Genomic DNA, 21,904 nt, shown 5'->3' on the forward strand with positions numbered 1-21,904 from the left:
CTATTCTCTGGAGCAGCAGAAAACAAGCTTGCTCCCTCCTCAATATGACTCCCCTCCAAATACTTACAGGGCTATCATATCATCTCTCAACCGTCTCTTTTCCAAGCTAAACATCCCCAGCTCCCTAAGCTGTTCCTCTTAAGGCATGGCTTCCAAACCCTTCACCATTTTAGTCGCTCTCCTTTGGACACATGGCTCCAGTTTCTCAACATCCTTTTTCAATTGTTTTGCCCAGAACTGGACACAGCATGATTCCAGGTGAGGAGGCCTGACTAGAGCAGAATAGAGAGGCACTATGACTTCTCTTGATCTAGACACTATACTTCTATTGATGCAGCCTAGAATCGCATTGGCCTTTTTAGCTGCTGCATCACACTGCTGACTCTTGTTCAACTTGTGATCACTGAAGCGCTGGGGGACAGGGGACATCCAGGGCCGCTTCAGAGTATTTATCATGCAGCCATGAGCCCTCCCATTGGGGACCTACCTTCTAGGGGCATGCTGTTTCCTGTGCCTGCCACTCGATGGCATGGGCTGCCTTCTGCTTTGACCACCTCTTCCTTGGACAAGGAGGCGCTGGATGACTCCCGGTCTCCACTTTGACTACTCTGGTGCTGCCGCATCGCTGTGATGGGGGACAGAAAGGACACCATTAGTGACCACATGTGCCAAGGGTGGTGTGGGGAGAGGGTAATGGTCTGAATGGGCATCGGTCAACATGGCATGGACCCAGTACACACTGCAGAAATAATAATTCAGTTTGAGACCGCTATAAATGCCCTGGCTCAGTGATAGGGAATGCTGGGAACTGTAGTTTATTGTGGCCCCAGAGCTCTCTGACAGGAAAGGCTCAATGTCTACCAAAACAACAGTTCCCAGAATTCCCTAGCATTGAGCCAAGGAAGTTATTATTCCTGTAGTGCGGACACAGCCAAAGTGATGTCAAAATGGATTATTTCTGCAGTGTGGATGCAGCGAAAGTGACTTTGCGACTGAGGTCTTATTTGCACTGCAGAAATAATGCAATTTGACACTGCTTTAACTGCCGTGGCTCCATAGTATAAGATCCTAGGATGTGTAGTTTGGTGAGAATAATTAGCCTTCTTTGTCAGAGAACACTGGGGCCACAACAAACTGCAAATCCCACAATTCCATAGGCTGGAGCCATGGCACTTCGTTCTGCAGTGAATAAGAGAAGTTACCATGGAATTCAAGATATAGTCGTGTTAGTCTGTAGTATCAGTATACAAATTGTACAGCGCTCGATAAATACATGTTAATAATAATAACAACAATAATAATAATAATAATACGTAGAGAGATCTTGTAGCCCCTTTGGGACTAACTAAAGAAAGAGGTTGGCAGCATGAGCTCTCATAGAGTAAAGTCTACTTCCTGAGATGCATGTGGCTCTGAGGAAGTAGACTTTACTCTATGAAAGCTCATGCTGCCAACTTCTTTCTTTTGGTTAGTCTCAAAGGGGCTCCAAGGGGTTGCCATAGGAATGGTAACACAGGCAGTTATAGGAATACCCTGAACTTGGTAACTCTAATGCAATGAGGCATCAGGTAGCCTTTTATAGTAAATGGCCATGGCCCCATTGAGAAACATACAAGACAACAATGGAACGATAACCAACAAGAACACATTTAACGGTGTAAACGCCAGTCTTCTGAGCTTTAGGGGGAAATGTGCCTTAAGCCGAGGAGGCCCTTCTCCTGGTTTGGAGATCGGCTGGCTGGCGCTCCCCCAAAGTCCTTTGCGGAACTGTCAGCATAGGTCCATAACCCAGTGTGAGACCGCTTTGACTGCCCTGGCTCAGTGCTACTAGGGAATCCTGGGAACTGTAGTTTTGTGAGACGCTTTGCCTTCTCTGTCAGAGAGAGCTCTGGTGACACATTAAAATACAAACCCCAGGAGGATTCCCTAGCACTGAGCCAGAGCAGGCAAAGTCAAAGCGGTCTCAAACTGGTTGATTTCTGCAATACGGATTGGCCCATAGTCCAGCATTCAGACCACTACATGGCTGTGGTCACCCTCCTGCTGCTTGGAGGGGTCTGGACTGAGTGACTTGGCGCCAGCCGGCCTTCCAAGTCTTTTCCTTTTGCCCCTGAGGAAGCAGGCCCAGTCCAAGGAAGCTCATCCTTCCGCCTTTGCAGATCTCCCTTGGCCTAGTCAGGGGCACCATTCCCCCTCCTGCTTGCCTCCCAGAGCAATTCCTCTCCATGCTTCCAGGGCCTTCCAGAGAAGTCCAGGGCCTCGGCTGGCAGGAGCCTTGGGTCGAGGGTGGCATCATAAGGAGTCCTGGGCCTTCTCCCTTCCTCCTGCCAGCCGAGGCCCAGAGCAACACACTGCAGGAACAAGAACCCAGTCTGAGGCCGCTTTAGTTGCCCTTGGGGCTCAGTGCCAAGGAACAAGTCCATTTGTATACACTGCTTCTCAGTGCACTGCAGCACTCCCTCAGGGGCTCATAAGGCGTTGAAGCCAACTGCCCCAAGAAGATGCCCGGACTCCTTTCAGGGGCCTATGGAGGAAGGAAGGAAGGAAGGAAGGAAGGCAGCCTGACTGACTGAGTGGACCGTGGGCCCTTGGCTGGGATCAAACACGCAACCTCCCTTGAGTGTTTGTGATGGCTGCAGTACCGGCCTTTGACCGCTGCGCCACCGGGGCGCTATGCTCTTACTATTGCTACTTCCTTCCCCTCTGTAAAGCATCGTTTGCTTCTGCGCAGGCGCAGAAACGCCCCCTTCGCCCCAAGTGGGAGGAGTCAAAGGGAACTCCAAGGGATGTTTACAATAACGCTCCGTCCTGCGCATGCGCAATGGGCATTCCCCCTCAGAAAAGTCCTAGAGATAGGAAAACTGTAGAGTCACTCCTTATAAAAACAGCGGAAGCGAACCGGGTTGGAATAAGGCGGGAACTGAGCTCTTCTGAGGGAGCCCCGTTCACCAACGAAGCCAGTCGGCCAGTGCTTTTTTCAACAACTATGGAATCCTGGGATTTGTAGTTTGGTGAAATACTCACCTTCTTTGTCAGGAAGCTCTGCCGCCACACAAACTTACAAACCTCAGAATCCTATCGGCCGGCCGTGAAAGCGGCGCCAAATGGCGTTAATTCCGCTGTGGCAAAACGGGAGCCGCTCTAGCCGTCATCTGTCTATGGCCCCCAACTCTATGGCGGGCGAGGAGGATCCACTTCCGGGACGCCGGGAGGCTCGGGCCGGGTTTAAGCGGAGATTGAAGAGAGGACTGAGGCCCACTTCCGCCGCCGGCGTCTCGGGCCCCGGAAGCTCTTGGCCCCCTGACGCTCTCGCTTCCGCGCCCTTTGGCCCTGCAGGAGGCGAGACTGCAAGCCCCAGCATCCCCAGCCAGGGCAAGTTGCTTTTTCAGGCTGGTAAAAAGCTGGGCTAAGGCTGCCTCCAGACTGCTTTAATTCTTTGTCAGCCTCTAGGCTATGGAATTCTGGGAGTATGTTGTGGTGGGAGCTCCACCTCCCAGAATTCCATAGCCTTTGAGCCAGAGAACACGTGGAAGCGGGGCCATAGTGGGTTATTGGTGCCAAACTGGGTCCTTTGGTCCAGGAGGGACTTCACCGCGGCCTCCATTTTGCGCAGGACCCTCGGCTGAGCATCAGATGGTGACTCTTTCTGCAGCGCACTTGTCTGGAAGCTCCCAGAATCCCCTGCCCTGGCAGAGAGAGAGAGAGAGAGAGAGAGAGAGACTCACTGAAAGGAAGAGGTTGGCATCAGGAGCTTTCCTAAACCTCCGTCTCCTTCCTCAGCTGCCTTTGCAGGATGTAGCCTGAAGTCTAGGAAAGCTCATGCAGCCAACTTCTTCCTTTCAGTGAGCCTCAAAGGTGCTGCAAAAGCTCTCTAGGTATTAAGCCTGCAGTCTGAGGCGGCTTCGTCTTTGAACACTGACCTGTGACCCCATGGATTTAGCATAGGGCCTAAAGACTGTATAAGCACCAAATCCCATCTGATCTTGAAAGCAAAACAGGATCAGGCCAGGACTAGTTGCGGGGGATACTGCCTACAAATACTGGGTGCTGTTGGCTGTCTTTCGAAGGAAGGGATCCGGACTCCCAGGTCTCTGCCAGACAGAGGCGTCTGCTGTCTCATCATATAGAAAGCAAGCAAATGCATTAAGCTAGGGATACCAAGTTCGGAAGGCAGGATCTAGCACATGCTCTGGCCCAGCCAGCTCCTGGGTCCCCACCACATCATTTCTTTAGGATCATAGAGTTGGGAGAGACCCCAAGAAGGGCCCTGATCCAGTCCAACCCCCTTCTTCTGCCATGCAGGAAACCCAAATCAAAGCAGCCCCATTGACAGAGGACCATCCAGCCTCTGCTTAAAGACCTCCAAGGAGGGAGACTCCACTACACTCCGAGGAAAGAGTGTGTTCCACTGTTGAACTGCTTTTATTGTCATGAAGTTCCTCCTAATGTTGAGCTGGAAGCTCTTTTCCTGCAGCTTGCATCCATTGCTCCATTATGTCCTATTCTCTGGAGCAGCAGAAAAGAAGCTTGCTCCCTCCTCAATGTGACAGCCCTTCAAAGATAAACAGGGCTATCATATCACCCCTTAACCGCCCCTTCTCCAGTGCGTTTCCCGGTTGCATTTGGAAGATGTGGGTGCACTTAAGTGCTGCCCTTTTGGATGATTGCTTCCTTCACGTCCTCTTCAGCCAGCAATAGTTTTGGAATGGGCATGAAACGCTCTTTTCAGAAGGAGGCAAGATGAAGGAATGTTGATTTCTGTGAATGTCTGAAAAGATGTTGGTTAAAGGTTCTCCCTTTGATTCCTAGAATGGAGGGGTTTAATGGATGCTTGAATGTGGCTCCCACCGGGATCAGTGCAACCTTCTGGCTTTGCTGGTGGGGGTTCTCTGGGGCTGCATCTGCACTGCAGAGTTAAAGCAGTTTGATACCGCTTTAACTGCTGTGGCTCAATGCTATGGAATTCTAGAAGTTTTGTCAGATATGTGAAGTCGAAGGTTTTCATGGCCGGCATCCATAGTTTTTTGTGGTTTTTTCTGGCTATGTGGCCATGTTCTAGAAGAGTTTCTTCCTGACGTTTTGCCAGATTCTCTGAAGATGCCAGATGCCACAGATGCTGCTGGCGAAACGTCAGGAAGAAACTCTTCTTGAACATGGCCACATAGCCCCCAAAACCCACAAAAACCCAAAGACCCTTTTCTTTGGCTGTGCTTTTGGCAGAGCTCTCTGGCAGAGAAGGCCGAATAGCTCACAAAGGTTTTTCTAGAAGAGTTCATTCCTGATGTTTCACCAGTTTCAGAGATGCCAGCCACAGATGCCAGCGAAACATCAGGAATAAACCCTTCTAGAACATGGCCACAGAGCCCAATAACCCCCCCCCCACAAAAAACCTTTGTGAGCCTTCTCTGAAAGAGAGATCAGATGCCACAACAGACTACAAATCCCAGGATTCCATAGCATGGAGCTATAGCAGTTCAAGTAGCGTCAAACTACATTAATTCTGAAGTGTGGTACCAGCCTGGGGTAGACAATGTAGAGCCATTGAGGGGCATGAGAGGCTGTTGTGCACAGGGCCTTTCCTGGAGGACCCAGGATGAATGTCCTTCCTTTTCCTCCCAGTATGCATCTTCTTTTCCCCATCCTCTCTTGCTCTCTCTCTTGTTCACAGGAAGACATGTCCACGCTCTTCCCGTCCCTCTTCCCCCGAGTGACCGAGGCGCTGTGGTTCAACCTGGACCGTCCTTGCGTGGATGAGAACGAACTGCAGCAACAGGAACAGCAGCATCAAGCCTGGGTCAGCCACGAAGGAATGTATTTGCAAGGCAGGAGGGCAAGGCTGGGCATCATCGGTGTTTTCAATAACACTATAGGAGGAAAGAAGGTCTCCCAAAGGTTTGGGGCCAGGCTCTCTCTCCAAAGGCCCCTCTTTTCCCTTGTGAGTTTTGAGGCCTTTGGGAAAGGATTTCTCTGAGCCCCACCATCCTCAGAGGGAAGAAGAGATGGTCAGCCTGCTCAGTGGCTGACCCTCAAAAGGACCTCCCACAAGTGGCCAGAATGCCCCCCTTTCTGCTCTCCTTCAGCCGCCAACCAAAGACCTTTTTATCCCGACAACCTTTTCGTTGATACTGCAGAAAGTTCTATTATTATCATTATTAATTAATTTTTATTTTACTTCCATATATTAGAAATATTTACTTCAGCTGTAATTTCATTGTGGTTTCAAATATTGCAGTAATATTACAACATAATCAATGCACAAATAATACACAATCCATAATCATTCATTTCCCAAGTATCTTCATTTTTTTCTATCCCACTCTCCTTCCTTTCAGACCATACTTTATATATCTATATTTCAGCTTATCAGTATTCTTTATTTGTTTACCTTATTCATGCCTATTACAACCCGCCTTTCAAGGTAATACATTTGGTTGGTTAATATAGACCTTGCTCTAATTTCTTTGGAGAAAGTTCTTTTAATACAGTTTGTTTCTGTGTTCCTCGCTGCTTCTAGTTACATTTTTAAATGCTTTCATACTGTTTGCGTTTAGCACTTGGACTTAACTATCAGCACTCATTTAATTATTTCCTTAAATTCTGTGTGTAGTTTTATGTCTAGCTGCGTTTTGTTTTATGTTGTAAGCTGCCTTGGTCCTACACTGGCAGAAAGGTGTAATAAAATATAAACAACACACTCAGAAGTCATTTTAGCAAGCCTCCCCGGGAAAGCCCTCAGTAATCTGAACTAAGATCAGAAACAGAGAAGGCAGGCCTAGGACTAACATCTTCTATTTCTTTCTCCTGTTTGCCTGAAGAAGAAGGAGAAGCCAGCGTGACTCCGAATGCTTGCAACATGTAATTGTGCATTTTGGTTGGCCCAATGAAGGCATCATTTTTAACCTTCTTCCCTTCCTCCTTTTGTTTCAGCTGCAGAGCATAGCAGAGAAGGACAACAACTTGGTCCCAATTGGCAAACCTGCCTCTGAGGTAATAATAACAACCGCGTAATCTCTCATAATGCTTTGGCATTCTGGGAAGGCATTGGGGGTTCAGGTGAGAGGAACAGCTGTTGAGATTTGGTTTTGCCTTAGCAGACGTATGACGAGGAGGAAGAGGAGGACGATGAAGATGACGAGGACAGTGAGGAAGACTCGGAGGACGACGAGGACATGCAGGACATGGACGAGATGAACGACTACAACGAGTCTCCGGATGACGGGGAGATCAACGAGGTTTGTGGGGAGCGGAGGTCTAGGAGGGAGTCCATCTGTGGGCTCCTCTCCTTAGAAGCATAGAGACCCCAAGAGCCACCCAGTCCAGCCCAATTCTCCCATACAGGAACTCTCAATCAAAGCATCCCCTGAGACAGATGGCCATCCAGCCTCTGTATAAAGACCTTCAAGGAAGGAGACTCCACCACAATCTCCGAGGAAGGAGTGTGTTTCATTGTCGAACAGCCCTTACTGTCAGGTTGAGCTGGAATCTCTTTTCTTGCAGCTTGCATCCATTGCTCCGGGTCCTAGTCTCTGGAGCAGCAGAAAACAAGCTGCTCCATCCTCAGTATGACAACCCTTCAAATACTTAAACAGGGCTCTCAGATCACCTCTGAACCATCTCTTCTCCAGGCTAAACATCCCCAGCTCCCTAACTCTCCTCATAGGGCTTCATGGTTTCCAGGCCCTTCACCATTTGGGTTGCCCTCCTTTGGACACATGGCTCCAGTTTCCCAACATCCTTTTTGAATTGTGGGGCCCAGAATTTAGGATTGCTCAGGATATTCTGTTTCTTGTGGTAACTCCCTTGTGTATTCCTGCACAATGGGTTTGGACTGGATGGCACTTGTGGTTTCTTCCAACTCCAGGAGTCTATGATTCTCCAGTCCAGGAACGGAGTTTTCCCCTCAAAGTGTTTTGGGCAGGGCTGCCTTTATCCCAAAGGGAGAGAGCCTAAATGGTTCAGTGCAAAATTCTGGCACCAACTCTTACAAAAGGCTTCTAGTTCTTAAGGTGCTGTGAATGAGTCTTCATAATGAAGGAATATATATATATTGCACTGAACAATAGGACTCTCTCCCTGTGTGGGGATATATATGTATGTATGTATGGGAGGGACATATCCATATATATTCATGCAAAAAAATCTACATTGCAAGCATTTGAAGCTTCATCAGGCGAAGATGTTAAAAATCATGCCAGCCACAGATGCTGTCGAAACGCCAGGAATAAACTCTTCTAGAACATGGCCACAACCCCAAAAAAACGACAATAAACTATGTTAAAAATTTTAGACTAGAAAGCTGGGCCAAAGCTAACAAAATGAAATTCAACATGGAGAAATGTAAGGTACTGCACTTAGGGAGGAAATGCATGGATATAGGATTATGGGGGACACCTGGCTGAACGAGAAACTTATATGTGTGAAAGGGATCTGGGAGTCCCAAGTAGATCACAAATTGAACATGAGTCAACAGTGCGATGCGATTTTAGGCTGCATCAATAGAAGTTTAGTGTCTAGATCAAGAGTGGCAATAGTGCCACTCTATTCTGCTCTGGTCAGGCCCCACCTGGAATACTGTGTCCAGTTCTGGGTACCAGAATTCAAAAAGGACATTGAGAAACTGGAGCCATGTGTCTAAAGGAGGGCGACTAAAATGGTGATGGGTCTGGAAACCATGAAGCCCTATGAGGAACGACTCAGGGAGCTGGGGATGTTTAGCCTGGAGAAGAGAAGGTTAAGAGGTGATATGAGAGCCCCGTTTAAATACTTGAAGGGATGTTCATATTGAGGAGGGAGCAAGCTGTTTCTGCTGCTCCAGAGAAACGGACCCAAGGAGCAATGGATGCAAGCTCCAGGAGAAGAGATTCCCCTCAACATTAGGAAGAACTTCCTGAGAGTAAGGGCTTTCGTCAGTGGAACAAACTCCTTCCTCGGAGTGTAGTGGAGTCTCCTTCCTTGGAGGTCTTTAAGCAGAGGCTGGATGGCCATCTGTCAATGGGGATGCCTTGATTGTGATTTTCTGCATGACAGAATGGAGTTGGACTGGATCAGGGCCCTTCTTGGGGGTCTCTTCCAGCTCTATGATTTTATTCAGCATCTTTGCCTGGTGAAACAGCCTATGAACCTTCGAAAGCTTGCAACGTAGTATTTTTTGTATTTGGTTGGCCCAAGAAAGGAATCTCTGCTTTATGGATTTCAAAGGGAAATGAGGCTGATTGAGAAGGATTTCCTGTTTTCAGGGCAGGACTGGTAGGTTCCTCCATAAAAGCCTCTGCAAATCCATTCAGAGTAAGAGGTCCTTAGGGTTTGCCTCTTTCTCAATCCTTCTCTCTCTTGCAAGGTGGACATGGAAGGAGCTGAGCAGGACCAAGACCAGTGGATGATCTAGCCTCTCAGGAGATGCATATCCAGCTCTTGGATCTTCCTGGGAAACGGAGGCAGGCCAGGCCTTTTGCAAAGCAGGCTGGCTGAAGGGGATTGCCCAAGCTTTCTCCCTGGAAAGAAGGTTCCATGCTTCCCCCGTTTGCTCCCTGGAAAACCTTGCTGCGGGACTTCCTTTGGTGCTCAGCACTTTGGGACCAGATGAAAACTTTGGGGTGAGAAAGGAAAGGGTTTTTGGTCCAGAGTAGGATGGGATGATATGCCTTTTGCCTCTCTTTGTTCTTTCTCTGTGTGTTCATTCTGCTCTCAGTGGAAACTGTTTTATCAATAAACCTGTTTGTTACCTGACCTCTTCCAGTCTGTCCTGTTTTGCACCTTCATTGCCACCTTTTGTGTCCAGGCCTAAGAGTCCAGATCATAAAGCTGGATTGGTTGGATGTTCAGGAGAGCTGTCCTTTCTGAGGCCCAGAAGCAAGAAACGGGAATTTCTTGTCATTCATAGAAAACTTACCCGGCTGTTTGGTTAGCTTTCAAACTGAAGAGTGGGAATGAGTGTAAAAGACACAGGAAGATCACCTGTAGATGATGATGATGATGATGATGATGATGATGATGATATCTAAAAACCACAGGATTGGGTGATGGGTTGCACATTAAATGCCTTGCCAGGAGCATCCCCTGCCTTCAACCTCCACCTCTGCCCCCAATTCTTGCCTCTTTAGGGCTGGGAAACGCAGCACTGCCATGGCCCCAAGGCCTCCAATGGGGCACCCTTGGTCAGGCCCACCAGAAAAATAAACCTGTCCCTCTGTCCCCGCGATGGAGAAGCCCTCCCCCCAGAAACCGGGAGACAGTTTTGGTTTTGTAGAACAAAAATTTACTAAAGATTGTTTGCACATTTCTATATCTACAATGTTTTCTCTGTTACAGTTTAAAATAAAAGTTCTTCCTGATGTTTCGGCAGCAGCAGCATCTGTGGCATCTGGCATCTCCAGAGAATGCTTTGCCTGGAAAAAGTTGGGTGTGTGTGTGTATATGTATGTGTGTGTGTGTGTGTATTTTGTCTATTTTGTTATACAGGGGACCCTTGTTATCCGCTGGAGTTTGGTTCCAAGATCCCCCGTGGATAACAAAATCCATGGATGCTCAAGTCCCATTAAATATAATGGCAGAGCGAAACGGTGTCCCTTATTTAAAATGGAAACATATACTTTTTTTGAACATTCTCAAACCATAGATGCTTGAATCCATGTATAAGAAATCAGTGTATAAGAAGGACCGACTGTATCACCATGTGATATATCTATATTCTCATGTAATCCCAACCACAGGCATGCTATATGTACATCTCCACACGGCTAAGTGTAAACAAGTGCAGTGGACCATACCCCCCCACACACACACACATGGGAACACACACACAAGGGGTGCAGTCACTACAATAAAGATAGATAGATAGATAGATAGATAGATAGATAGATAGATAGATAGATAGATAGATTAGATAGATAGACATATCTATCTATCTATCTATCTATCATGTAGGATGTGAAATGTTTGCTGCACGTTAGGTGCATACATTCCAACATGCACGCACAACTACATGTTTTATTACCCAGGTGCATGCACACACGCACACACACACACATATAAATTGTGTGACATTACAATAATACACTCCATTAGAATAATAGAATGCTAGAGTTGGAAGAGACCCTAAGGTCCATTGAGTCCAACCCCATTTTGCCACGCAGGACCTCTCAATCAAAGCATCCCCATCCAGCCTCTGCTTAAAGACCTCCAAAGAAGAAGACTCCATTGCACTCCATTGAGGAGTTTGTTCTACTGTCGAACAGCCCTTAATATCAGGAAGTTCCTCCTAATGTTGAGCTGGAATCTCTTTTCCTGGAGCTTGCATCCATTGCTTCATTGTGTCCTATTCTCTGGAGCAGCAGAAAACAAGCTTGCTCCCTCCTCAATGTGACACCCCTTCAAGTATTTAAATGGGGCTATCATCATATCACCTCTTAACCTTCTCTTCTCCAGGCTAAACATCCCCAGCTCCCTAAGGCGTTCCTCATAGGGCTTCATGGTTTCCAGACCTTTCACCATTTTGGTGGCCCTCCTGTGACACGCTCCAGTTTCTCCACATCCTTTTTGATTTGTTTTGCCCAGAACTGGACATCAAAAGAAGAATTGGTTGAAAAAGTATTTCCCAATATTCGAACCAATTATAAGAATCACAATTGGCTGAGTGAAAGAGAACAAAGACGGCTACGAACTTAACCATATTATTCAGTCTAACATTCAAAGCAAGGCAGTCACATACAAGTCCGTCGAGACTGTTGTGGAGGCAGATGAGGCGGTTAATTATCCAACAGCATTTGTGAATTCACTCAATCTGCCAGGGATGCCACCACACACAATGCAATTGAAAACCGGCGGCGTTCCAATGATCATGTTGCACAATATCAACTAGCCAAAGCTTTGCAACGGCACATGACTTGCAGTACAGAAATTGACAAGCGCTGTCAGTGAAGCAACAATCTTGACAGGACCTTTCAAAGGTGAAGATGTCCTCATTCCTCACGTTCCTATGGTTCCAACCGATATGCCATTTCAATTTAAGAGATTGCAATTCCCAATTTGATTGGTGCTTGCAAGCACCATCAACAAATCTTTGGAATTGTGAAATTTAGATCTAGAGATGGATTGCTTCTCACATGGACAAGCATTGTGAAATTAAATAGTTTCTCTTTTCTTTCTTTTCCATTTAGCCAGACTGAGCCACAGCAACGCATGGCCCGGTGCAGCTAGCTGTATAGTTCATTGGGTTAAAAATGCAATCTATCATTTGTGGTACTGTTTTTAAATATATATACTGGGATTGAGGGTGCATTTGTAATATATTAACTTGTTGTTGCTCCCAAAGAATCCAGAAAGAAGAACACTGTGCTTCTTTTCCTTGTAATGTTTCTGAACTGGTTCTTTTAATTATTACTTTTGATACTGTTCACAGTGGAACTATCTCTTAATATTAACCTGGTGCATGTTTTAGCTGTATTGTGTTTGCTTTCGTTTGTAAGCTGGTTTCGAGTCAGGAGAAAGGCTAGAAAGAAATGTAAAACCCTAACCCCACAAAAGAGAACTGAAGAGTCAGCCGGATTTCCCTTCCTTCCTTCCTTCCTCCCTCCCTTCTGGGGTTCAGGGCAGGTCTCCTCTTCCAAAAGGCAGGGATCGCAAGAGAAGATGGCTGAGAAGGGAACCAAGGCAGGATCCCTGGGGTTTTCTCTCCAAGGAGTTTGTCAGACAAGGGAAACTGGAAGTCTAATCCTGGGGTTTCACGTTATTGCGTGAGGAATGATCACACACAATTTCAGGCAATGGCAAGCTATATTGGGCAATGGGAAGTCAGTTTGAAGGCAATTCAAATTCACGCCAGTTTACTGAATTATCGAATTCATGAGAATGCATTCTGGCCCCACTTTCTTTTCATTTGAAATTAAGAGATAAACTCCAAAAGGACAGAGGAGATCCTAGAGTCCTAGGAGAAGCAACCATCTCCCCAGAAAAGCCAGGCTTGCTGGCTCAGCTGGCAAGGCACTGAACACAGACACTGAGGAAGGGCCACGATGGAGCAAGGGCTCGGTTGGGTGGCTGGCTTGGCAACTGCAACTTGTGGATACAACCTTAAAGCCCAAAATACAAAAGAGAAGCAAATGCAAAGTAGACATTCCCTCCTGAACCCTTGTCAGGAGTTTGCCTGGGTCTCACTGTGGGGTGAGTTTGCCTCTGCCCTCCTCACAACAAATCCACATTCTTCAGTCTAATGTAAGGCACACTCAGATGCAGGTTGGACTTCGAAGCCCTTTCCAGTGGGGCGAAGGCCTATGGAGTGAAAAGACAGGCTCAGTGCCATCGGGCCTTTCCTTCAGAAGAAGAGCCTTCCTCCTGGGGCACCTGGCGCAGTCCAGCCTGGAGGGAGTGCAAAGACAGGCCCACAAACGCCATCAGGCCTGTCCTTAAGAAGAAGAGCCCTCCTGGCTCCAGTCCATCTGCCTTGGTCCAGGCCTCCGAGGGAGAGAGGAATTTTGTGTCGTGTCTTTTTAGATCAGAAGCCTGAGGGCAAGGCACCCTCTAATTCAGGTGAGAGCCTTTAGGGCTGAAGGGCAAGGTATAAACCCCAGAATAAAAGCATAACAATAAAGACATTTGGAGGGGCCACTTAGCAGGGGCCAGGCTCCTGCCCCTTGGCTTCCTGGGCCCTTCCGAGGAGTATACCCCAATGACCTCTTTTGCCTTTATTTGAACTCTGATATCAAACTCCATCCTGAAAGGGGGACCTGGTCACAGAGGCCTGGATGGAAGGTGCCTGGTAGGATTCAGCCAGGAAGTAACCAAGGCACACAGGCAGACAGGCATCCTTTCACATTCAAATCTATTCTTCCAAGTATAGAATCATAGAGTGGGAAGAGACCCCAAGAAGGACCCTTTCTGCCATGCAGGAACTCTCAATCAAAGCATCCCCATTGACAAGATGGCCATCCAGCCTCTGTTTAACAAAAATAGCTGTGCCATTTGTCACCATCCAGACATCACTCCCATGTTTGATCCATATTCAATGTGATACTCCTTCAGATGTTTCAACATGTCACCCCTCGGCCTCCTCTTCCTCAGGCTAAACATACCCAGCAACTCTCAGCCGCTGCTCGTGGCATTTGGTGGTTTCCAGACCTTTCCCCATTTTGGTTGCCCTTCTCTGGACACACTCCAGCTAGAAGTCTCCTCCTTTAAAAAACAAGTGGTTCCTGAAACGTGAAACGTGAGGCGGGGGGGGGGGGGGGGATCAGAAGGGCGTTTTGCTGGACCTGGAGAGATTGAGGACTGCACAAACACACGTGGGGTGTGTGCATGAACCTGAGGATCACCTTTCCCCTGGGGCCCTAGTGTGGATTCCTCCTCTGTTCGGGTTCAGCCAGTTTAACGTCCTTGGACACAGTCTCCTTCCTTAGAGGTCTTTAAACAGAGGCAGGATGGCCATCTGTCGGGGATGCTTTGATTTAGATTTCCTGCATGGCAGAAGAAGGGGGTTGGACTAGATCAGGGCCCTTGTGGTCTCTTCCAGCACCTTTGTTGTAACCCACTTTGATCTCTTTTGGAAAAGCGGGCTATAAATAAACATCATCATCATCATTATTATTATTATTATCAAAGAGACAAACCATATGGCTCTGCCACTTCTATGTTAAGTATGGCTTCACTGTATGCGCACAGGTGTTTGCACTTTCATCCCCATGGAGACTTCCACCTAACCTTTCCAAAAATCTGTCCTGAAGGTGAAAAAGTAGAAAGGAGAGCTGTTTGCTCTTTGTCTTCAGTCTTGTGCAGAGTCAAAAGCCATGATTTCAGCTAGACTCCTCTGTCTTGGGTGAGGTCAGAAGCCATGATCTTGCCTAGACTCCTTTGAATTGCCAGCCTTCTCTGCAGTTTTCCCTCTGATCTGGACCTCTGGCGCCTGCATTGCTAATCTATAGTTCCCACCTTGATTCTATGATCCTTCTAATCCCTATCACATTTAACCAGTCTTTAATTTGCTAGCTCTAGTACGAGTGTGTGCTTTGCGTGAATGTTGTAAGGCCTTTTACTGTATTAATAAAATATGTGAAGTCGAAAGCTTTAATAATAATAATAATAATAATAAGAAGAAGAAGAAGAAGAAGTTTTATTTATAGACCCCTATTCCACGATAATCATAGCGGTGTACAGTAAAAATTGTAATACAATACAAAATACAGTTAAAGGAGGGAGAAGTCTCGTCCTTCAGGCAGTCCCTGATGTTGCTGGGTCTGCCTGATCGCTCCCTCATGCCAGCATCCATGGTTTTTTGTGGGTTTTTTGGGCTATGTGGCCATGTTCTAGGAAATCTTTTGTGGAAACCAGAATCAAGGAACACAAGAGACACTGCAGACTGGGCCAGCCAGAAAAACCAGCAGGAGCAGAACATGCCACCACAGACCATCCTGGGCATAAAACACTGCTTGAGAACACCAAAGTCCTGGGCCATGCCAACCACTCCCATGTCAGGATGCACAGGGGAGCCATGGAGATCCACAAAGACCTGGGCAAATTCAACCGGAAAGAAGACTTTGGCTCCCAGTCCTGAGGAATCGCAAAATCAGGACTCAGCAGATGGGAAACCACTCATCAGAAGAGCCAGGGGCTTTCCCAGCAGATCATGCTCCCCACTTAGCAGACGCTCATCCTCCTCTTTTGCATGAGCCTCCCAGAACAAGGCCCAGGCAAATCCCTCCTGCGTTCCCAGGCTCACCCAGGAGATACACAGACCCACTTTTCCCAGCCAAAGCATTCTCTGAAGATGCCAGATGCCACAGATGCTGCGGGCAAAAGGTCAGGAAGAAACTTTTCTGCAACATGGCATTCGCAGAGCGCCCCAAAAAACCCATAATAAAATATGTTTAATCTTCAAGGGGAGACTGGACACACCATTTGGATGTTTATCCAATGGAAGGGGAGACAGGATGGGACAAGCAGCCATGTATACACTCCATGCACACGAATGGTTCTGATGCAGAGGTAGGCAACCTCTGGCCACCCAGTGGCTACCTGGGCCTCTGAGGCCTGAGAAAGGGCTACCCATCTGGCCACTTGCATGCAAGGGCAGAGTCCCCAGGGCCCCCCATTTGCCCCTCTGCTCCCTGCCCTGCCAGTCCTGAATCCCTGGGGAAAAGCCTCTTCTGCACACACCTGGCCATTTCCAGGCATTCCTCCCTCCTGCCTTGCTTCAGGACCATGGGAGCTGTCATCCCAATGGGAAGGGAGGGTTTCGAGGCTTTGAAGAAAAGCCTTCATAGGCCTCGGCTTATTTGGAGAAGGACCGTATCCTCCCTTTCGAACAGCCCTTGCTCTGAGGTCTACTGGGGGTGCCCTTCTCTCTGTCCCACCTCCCTCACAGGTACCTCTGGGGGGAACATGGCAGAGAAGAGGGCCTTCTCGGTGGCTGCCAACCTGTATGCCAACCCAAGCCTTCTCAGGGCCTGCAACTCCCTCGCCAAAGAGTTTAGACAGGGCACTGCCTACTTTCTTTCTCAGGCAAGTAAAGGACTTTCTATTCCGATAGGCAATTTGATGAGAAACAATTCTTTATCTGTGACTTGGTCAAAGGAACTGAGGGCATGCATATCAGCTTTGCAAATGAGGAGGAGCAGCTGAGCCTGATACCCCAGTGCAAAATTCAAAATGACTGGAAAGTTGGGCCAAAATGAATTTCAACATGGAGAAATGTAAGGTACTACACTTAGGGCAAAAAAACGAAATGTACAGATACAGGAGTATGGGGGACACCTGGCTTCAATGGAAAGTTTTCTTAACAGAGGCTAGATGGCCATCAAATGAGCTGAGATCCAGCTGCAAAAGTCATTTGCCCGCGTCAATTCAGGAGAGGAAAGAAGAGGAGAGAGTCTTGCCCTTCCCTTGAGGTTCAGGCAAAGGCAAAGGGCTGCAGCCTCTCCAAGCGTCTCCCACCAGTTTTCTCATCAATACCTTTGGCCACCTTCACCAGACTCTGATGTTTCTTGCTCACCTGCATCCCAGTTTTCCTCTGGGAAATGCTGGAGAGGTATAGAAATGCAATTGTGCATCTTGGCAGTGGCAAGATGATGTAGAAGATGCAGATACGTGGGGGGAGCATGTTGTGCTTTTATGGGGAGAACCCAAAAGAAATGGGTCCTGGAACGTCTCTCTCTCTTTTTTATTTAAGACTATACAATTGTACCCAAATGTGGCAGAAATGCTGAGCATTAGAGGCCAAAGTGTCTGGCCCTCAAATCCAGGACTGGATCCCCCCCCCCCAATGCACAGAATATGTGGGACATTGCATAGGCAACAAATGAAATAGATAGTTTGCAATATATAACTTGGGATCCTGCCTTGCTTCACTTCTCAGCCATCCATCCTCTCTTGCAATCCCTGCCTTTTGGAATAGGAGACTTGTTTGCAAGAGGCACAGTCTGCCCTGAATCCCAAAAGGAAGGAAGGGAAATCCAGTTGATCTTTCAGTTCTCTTCTATGGGGCTGAGGTTGGTACCTTTCCTTCTGAGTCTGACCTGCCTCTCTGACTCGAAACCAGCTTACAAATGAAAGCAAACACAATACAGCTAAAACATGCACCAGGTTAATATTAAGAGATAGTTCCACTGTGAACAGTATCAAAAGTAATAATTAAAAGAACCAGTTCAGAAACATTACAAGGAAAAGAAGCACAGTCTTTCTGGATTCTCTGGGAGCAACAAGCGAGTATATTTCAAATGCACCTTCAATCCCAGTCTATATATTTAACAACAATACAATGAGTTATATATTGCATTTTAATATATATATAATACAATAAATTAAACAATAAAAGATGGCCCAAACCCCCACAAAATATTACAGTTTTAAAAATGGATTTTCAATAGCACCACATATATATAATCCTATACAGATTGAATTGTTTGAAAAACATCAGACCCTAATGACAAAGGCAGGATGTTGGGTGGGCAGCGATAGAATGTATGTATGTCAACAAAATCAATAAAAGGAAGCCATTTTTCAATTAAAGATCCTTGGTTTTGTTGTACTAAGTTCCATTTCGTTTTAGCCGATAGCTTCTCCATCAGCCTTTGCTCCCAAACTCTTTCCAGCCCGTTTTCTAGGGATGCCACTCCTTTCTTCCAAGCTTTTTTAGCCGCTTCACGTTGGGCTGCCGTCTTTAAGAGAAAAGTCATCCCTGTGTTATATTTCATTGGATATCTCCCACAAATCCTGTGCATCCAGGGAGCAGCCAGGGCTGGATCTGAGGGACAAACTCTTTGGCCTGAAATGCTCAGTATTCCTTCAACAGCTGTAAAGCCTGAAATAAAAACACAAAATAGATGCAAAATGCAACCTTTGTTCCCCTGAAACAGGTCACTGAAGGCCCCTCTCCCTTCTTTGAGGTGGCAAAGGCTGGACCCTGATTCCCAGCCCCAGCGGACCTCCTCCGGCCCCAGCGCTCCCTCTCTTCCCGAACCGGCCCAGCAACTGACCCTTCTTCCTTAAGCTTTCCCCACCAAACTGGCCAAAGCAGTCCTTCCTAGGAGTTGCAGCAGCACCTTGTCAACAGGCCCTTTCTTTACAAATAAAATATATTCGCTTCTCCAAAGCCTGGGCTGATGGAGTGACTTAGGAAGGAACTATTGTATCCTCCAAAGGAAGAGCGTTGCAGAGCTGGGGCAGCCCCGAGAAGGCCCTGTCTGTCCCCAAATGCAGAGGCCGGGTTGGGTACCGTCTCCTCCTTTGCCTCAGGCAGTATCCTGGGTCAGCCCAGTGCCCTCCAGACAAGGATGCTGGGGCTGCTTTGCCTCTTTCTCTAACTGGGCACGGATGGCCACTTGGCAACCTCCTTCCTGCGCAAAAGGCAGCCATTTCTGGCAGGCTCCTTGGTGACTCTTCTGAGCACATGGTTCTGGTTCTTTTGGACCTTTGAAGCAAGACCTGGAGGGATGCTGTCTGGGTGCCCTTCTCAGCAGCCAAACAGGGTGACTGGGTAATTGATTGTCTCTGAAAAAATCCCAGCTATGGATCTGCCTTTTCTTATGGTGACTTCTGGGGGTTCTTGTGATGACATTCAGATGATCTGCGAGAGAAAGTCTCTCCATCTATATCTGAGGTCAGCCGTGGGGTCCTTCGTCTGGGAAGAGAGCAATGTTGTGGGAGGATGGACGAGAGCGCTGGCACCCCAATTGTGGAATTGATCCCCTGGAATGGACTCCCCTGCCTCTGCCCTTGCCCTGGACAGAGGCCCCAAAGTCAAACCATGGGAGGGGGCATCTCCCCCAGGACAAAACACAAAGCAGGGCCCCTAGGAAAGGCCCCCTCCCTCTGGGTCTGAATCCCTCTGAAATGGTCCTGAAGATCGTTTTTGTGGGTTTTTGGGGGTATGTGGCCATGTTCCAGAAAAGTTTCTTCCTGACGTTTCGCAAGCAGCATCTGTGGCTGGCATCTTCAGGTCCTGAAGAGCTCCAGCAGAGGAAGGCCAAGGCCATGAGGGACCCCTCTGTGGGCAGGAGTCGATAGAGAGGTCTAAAGCTCTCTTTCTGACTCTAGCCTAGTACATACGTTGGTTATCATTGAGTAGACCATGCAGGTGGGAAGAGAGGTCAGCCGTGTCCCTCCAGCCCCTCTGCCTTCTCCTGGCCACTCTCCCCTTCCCTTGACCTTCCTGGGCGAACACAGAGGCTGGATGGCCATCTGTCAATGGGGATGCTTTGACTGTGAGTTCCTGCATGGCAGAATGAGGGTGCACTGGATGGCCCTCAGCATGCTCAATGTGCGTCCCTTCTCCCACATCCCTCCTGGTTGCTTTGCCTTTTGGGCCTTGCCTAGAAGAACATCATTGGGATTTGCTTAGTGAGTGTGTTATTGCTCTTTAAATCAAAGGTGTGAGGAAACCGAGCTCTTTCTCAATCAGGAAGGAAAGCGTCTCTTTCCCTCGATCCAGCCTTGGGCCAGTCTACAAGGAGACCAAACCATTGCAACCCAGCCGCGTCCAGCCTCCTTAGAAATCCAGGGTGCTCCTCTCTTGCCAGCTGCAATTCTTTGGCCTCTGCATGGCTCCTGCTGGGAAATGTCCCAGGCATTTCCTTGCAAGGTCCTTGGAAGGCACCATCCCAAACTCCAGGAGCAGGGAAACCGGCTGAGCAGCATCCAGGGATGATCAGACAGAGGCTCCTTGTTCTTTTGGAAGTGAAGTCTGCAGAGCAACACGACACCCTTTTGTTATTATGCAACATGAGGAGAAAGCTGGCTCTCTCTTCTGTCTGACTGGGCTCCATCAGAAGAGAAGCGCCAGGACCCATTTCTTTTGGGTTTCCCCCATAAATGCACAACATGCTCCCCCATGTATCTGCATCATCTTCCACATCACCAATATTTCACAGATGAAAACTGGGATACAGGTGACCGAGGAACATCTAATCTATTCAGGTCATTTTGAGTTTTGATCTTGTCCTCTGGGCTATTAGCTACTCCTCCTAGTTTGGTGTCATCTGCAAATTTGATAAGTATGCCCCCAATTCTGTCATCCTTGTCATTGACAGAGATGTTGAAAAACAAACTTTGCCGAAGACAGAACCCCACTGGACACCTCACTGGTCACTTCTCTCCAGGACAACAAAGAGGCACCCTTTGAGGAGAGGCCTGGTTCTTCTGGGACTCTGGTCTTCTGTGGCCCTTTGAAGGGGGACCCTGAGGGGTGTGGTGTGGTGCATAGCCCAGAATGGGGCATCTGCCATTTGGGACATTTGGTTCTCTCTCCAAACTGCTCTGAATCTGCTTTCTCTGAGGGTGATTTATGAGAGCTTTGCATTAGAAAAGGCATGATGCAGGACCCCCAGGGATGGACCCCGGATCCCAAAACAAGTGAGAGGAGGGAGGGATCCTTCTGAACACTGACAGTGGAACACACTCCTTCCTCAGAGATTGTAGTGGAGGTCTTTAAACAGAGGCTGGGTGGCCATCTGTCAATGGGGGTGCTTTGATTGAGAGTTCCTGCAGGGCAGAATAAAGGGGATGGACTGGATGGCTCTTGTTGGGGTCTCTTCCAACTCTACAATTCTATGATTCTAGGAGAGGGAAGCTGGGGTACGTGGGGTGGGCATGGACCCACATTGGGGAGGGGGTGAGACAGAGATCCATTTCTCAGAGGGCTAAGATTTCTATCTGAATCTATTCTCATTTGCGTTGTTCTGACTTCTTTGGTTGTTGGGTTTTTCCAAAGCCTTTCCACCCCATCCAGCCTTTCAACAATCAATAATGGGACAACCATTTGTGCATTTGCTCACAAGTGCCGATTGATCTCAAATTCTGCACACGATGACAGATAAACTCCTGGGAGTTGAAGTCCAATGGGGCAAAGATGGGAATGGACCTGCGTCTTCCCCCGGCATTTTTTCCCCAGCTGGCCTGGTTCCAGCCTTTACCCAATGCTTTCAATGGGTGTGTTGCTGCACACTTAATCCCACTTCCAAGGGACAGCTTGGCCTTGGCTCCTGGAGGGATGCCCATGCCCAGCATCCTTGAAAAGGGGCAGCCTGTCTGCTGGGTCAGCCAGGAGGATGGGTTTGCTCCTCCTTCCAGGTGCCCCAGGGCAGATTTGGAGGGTGGCCCTTTGGTGCCCAGGGAGGGGCCAGGGGAGGGAGGCCTGGCATTCCAGCCCCATAAGAAGGCCCTCCTGGGGCTCCCACAGGGCATTGCCGACTGGGTCAAGCTGCCAGGATGGAGGTCAATGTGTTTGAGATTATAGAGGAGCAACTCAGGTGAGCCTCTCCCTCTTTATCTTTCTCTTCCTCCTCTTTTTTGGAGAGAGGAATTTATGGGGAGTGGTGGCAAAAGGGGGCCTACCACCCAAAAAATGTTTGCTCCCCTTCCAGGGAACTTGGCCTTTGGTCCCCCCATTGCTAGCCTTGCAGGGACTTAGAAAGGGAGAGCA

General features: G+C 48.1%; 2 protein-coding genes across 7 annotated transcripts in view; both read left to right on the forward strand.

Annotated features, from left to right (window-relative positions):
• NUMA1 (nuclear mitotic apparatus protein 1) overlaps positions 1 to 21,904 on the forward strand; it is a 182,722-nt gene that overhangs the window by 9,656 nt on the left and 151,162 nt on the right. The window lies entirely within an intron of this gene.
• Positions 2,889 to 9,726, forward strand: ANAPC15 (anaphase promoting complex subunit 15). Of its 4 annotated transcripts, none has more exons than XM_042458146.1 (5): positions 2,889 to 3,636; positions 5,669 to 5,794; positions 6,928 to 6,987; positions 7,092 to 7,232; positions 9,338 to 9,726. In XM_042458146.1, the coding sequence occupies exons 1-5, from the start codon at positions 3,634 to 3,636 to the stop codon at positions 9,383 to 9,385; spliced, it is 378 nt and encodes a 125-aa protein (XP_042314080.1). In that variant the 5' UTR covers positions 2,889 to 3,633; the 3' UTR covers positions 9,386 to 9,726. The 4 variants fall into 4 exon arrangements, with proteins under 4 accessions (XP_042314080.1, XP_042314082.1, XP_042314078.1 ...); XM_042458148.1 differs by having other exon boundaries at positions 2,892 to 3,372; XM_042458144.1 differs by lacking the exon at positions 2,889 to 3,636 and having other exon boundaries at positions 5,391 to 5,794.

This window comes from Sceloporus undulatus, chromosome 3 (genome assembly GCF_019175285.1).
Source record: "Sceloporus undulatus isolate JIND9_A2432 ecotype Alabama chromosome 3, SceUnd_v1.1, whole genome shotgun sequence".
In the NCBI taxonomy this organism is placed as follows: domain Eukaryota; kingdom Metazoa; phylum Chordata; class Lepidosauria; order Squamata; family Phrynosomatidae; genus Sceloporus; species Sceloporus undulatus.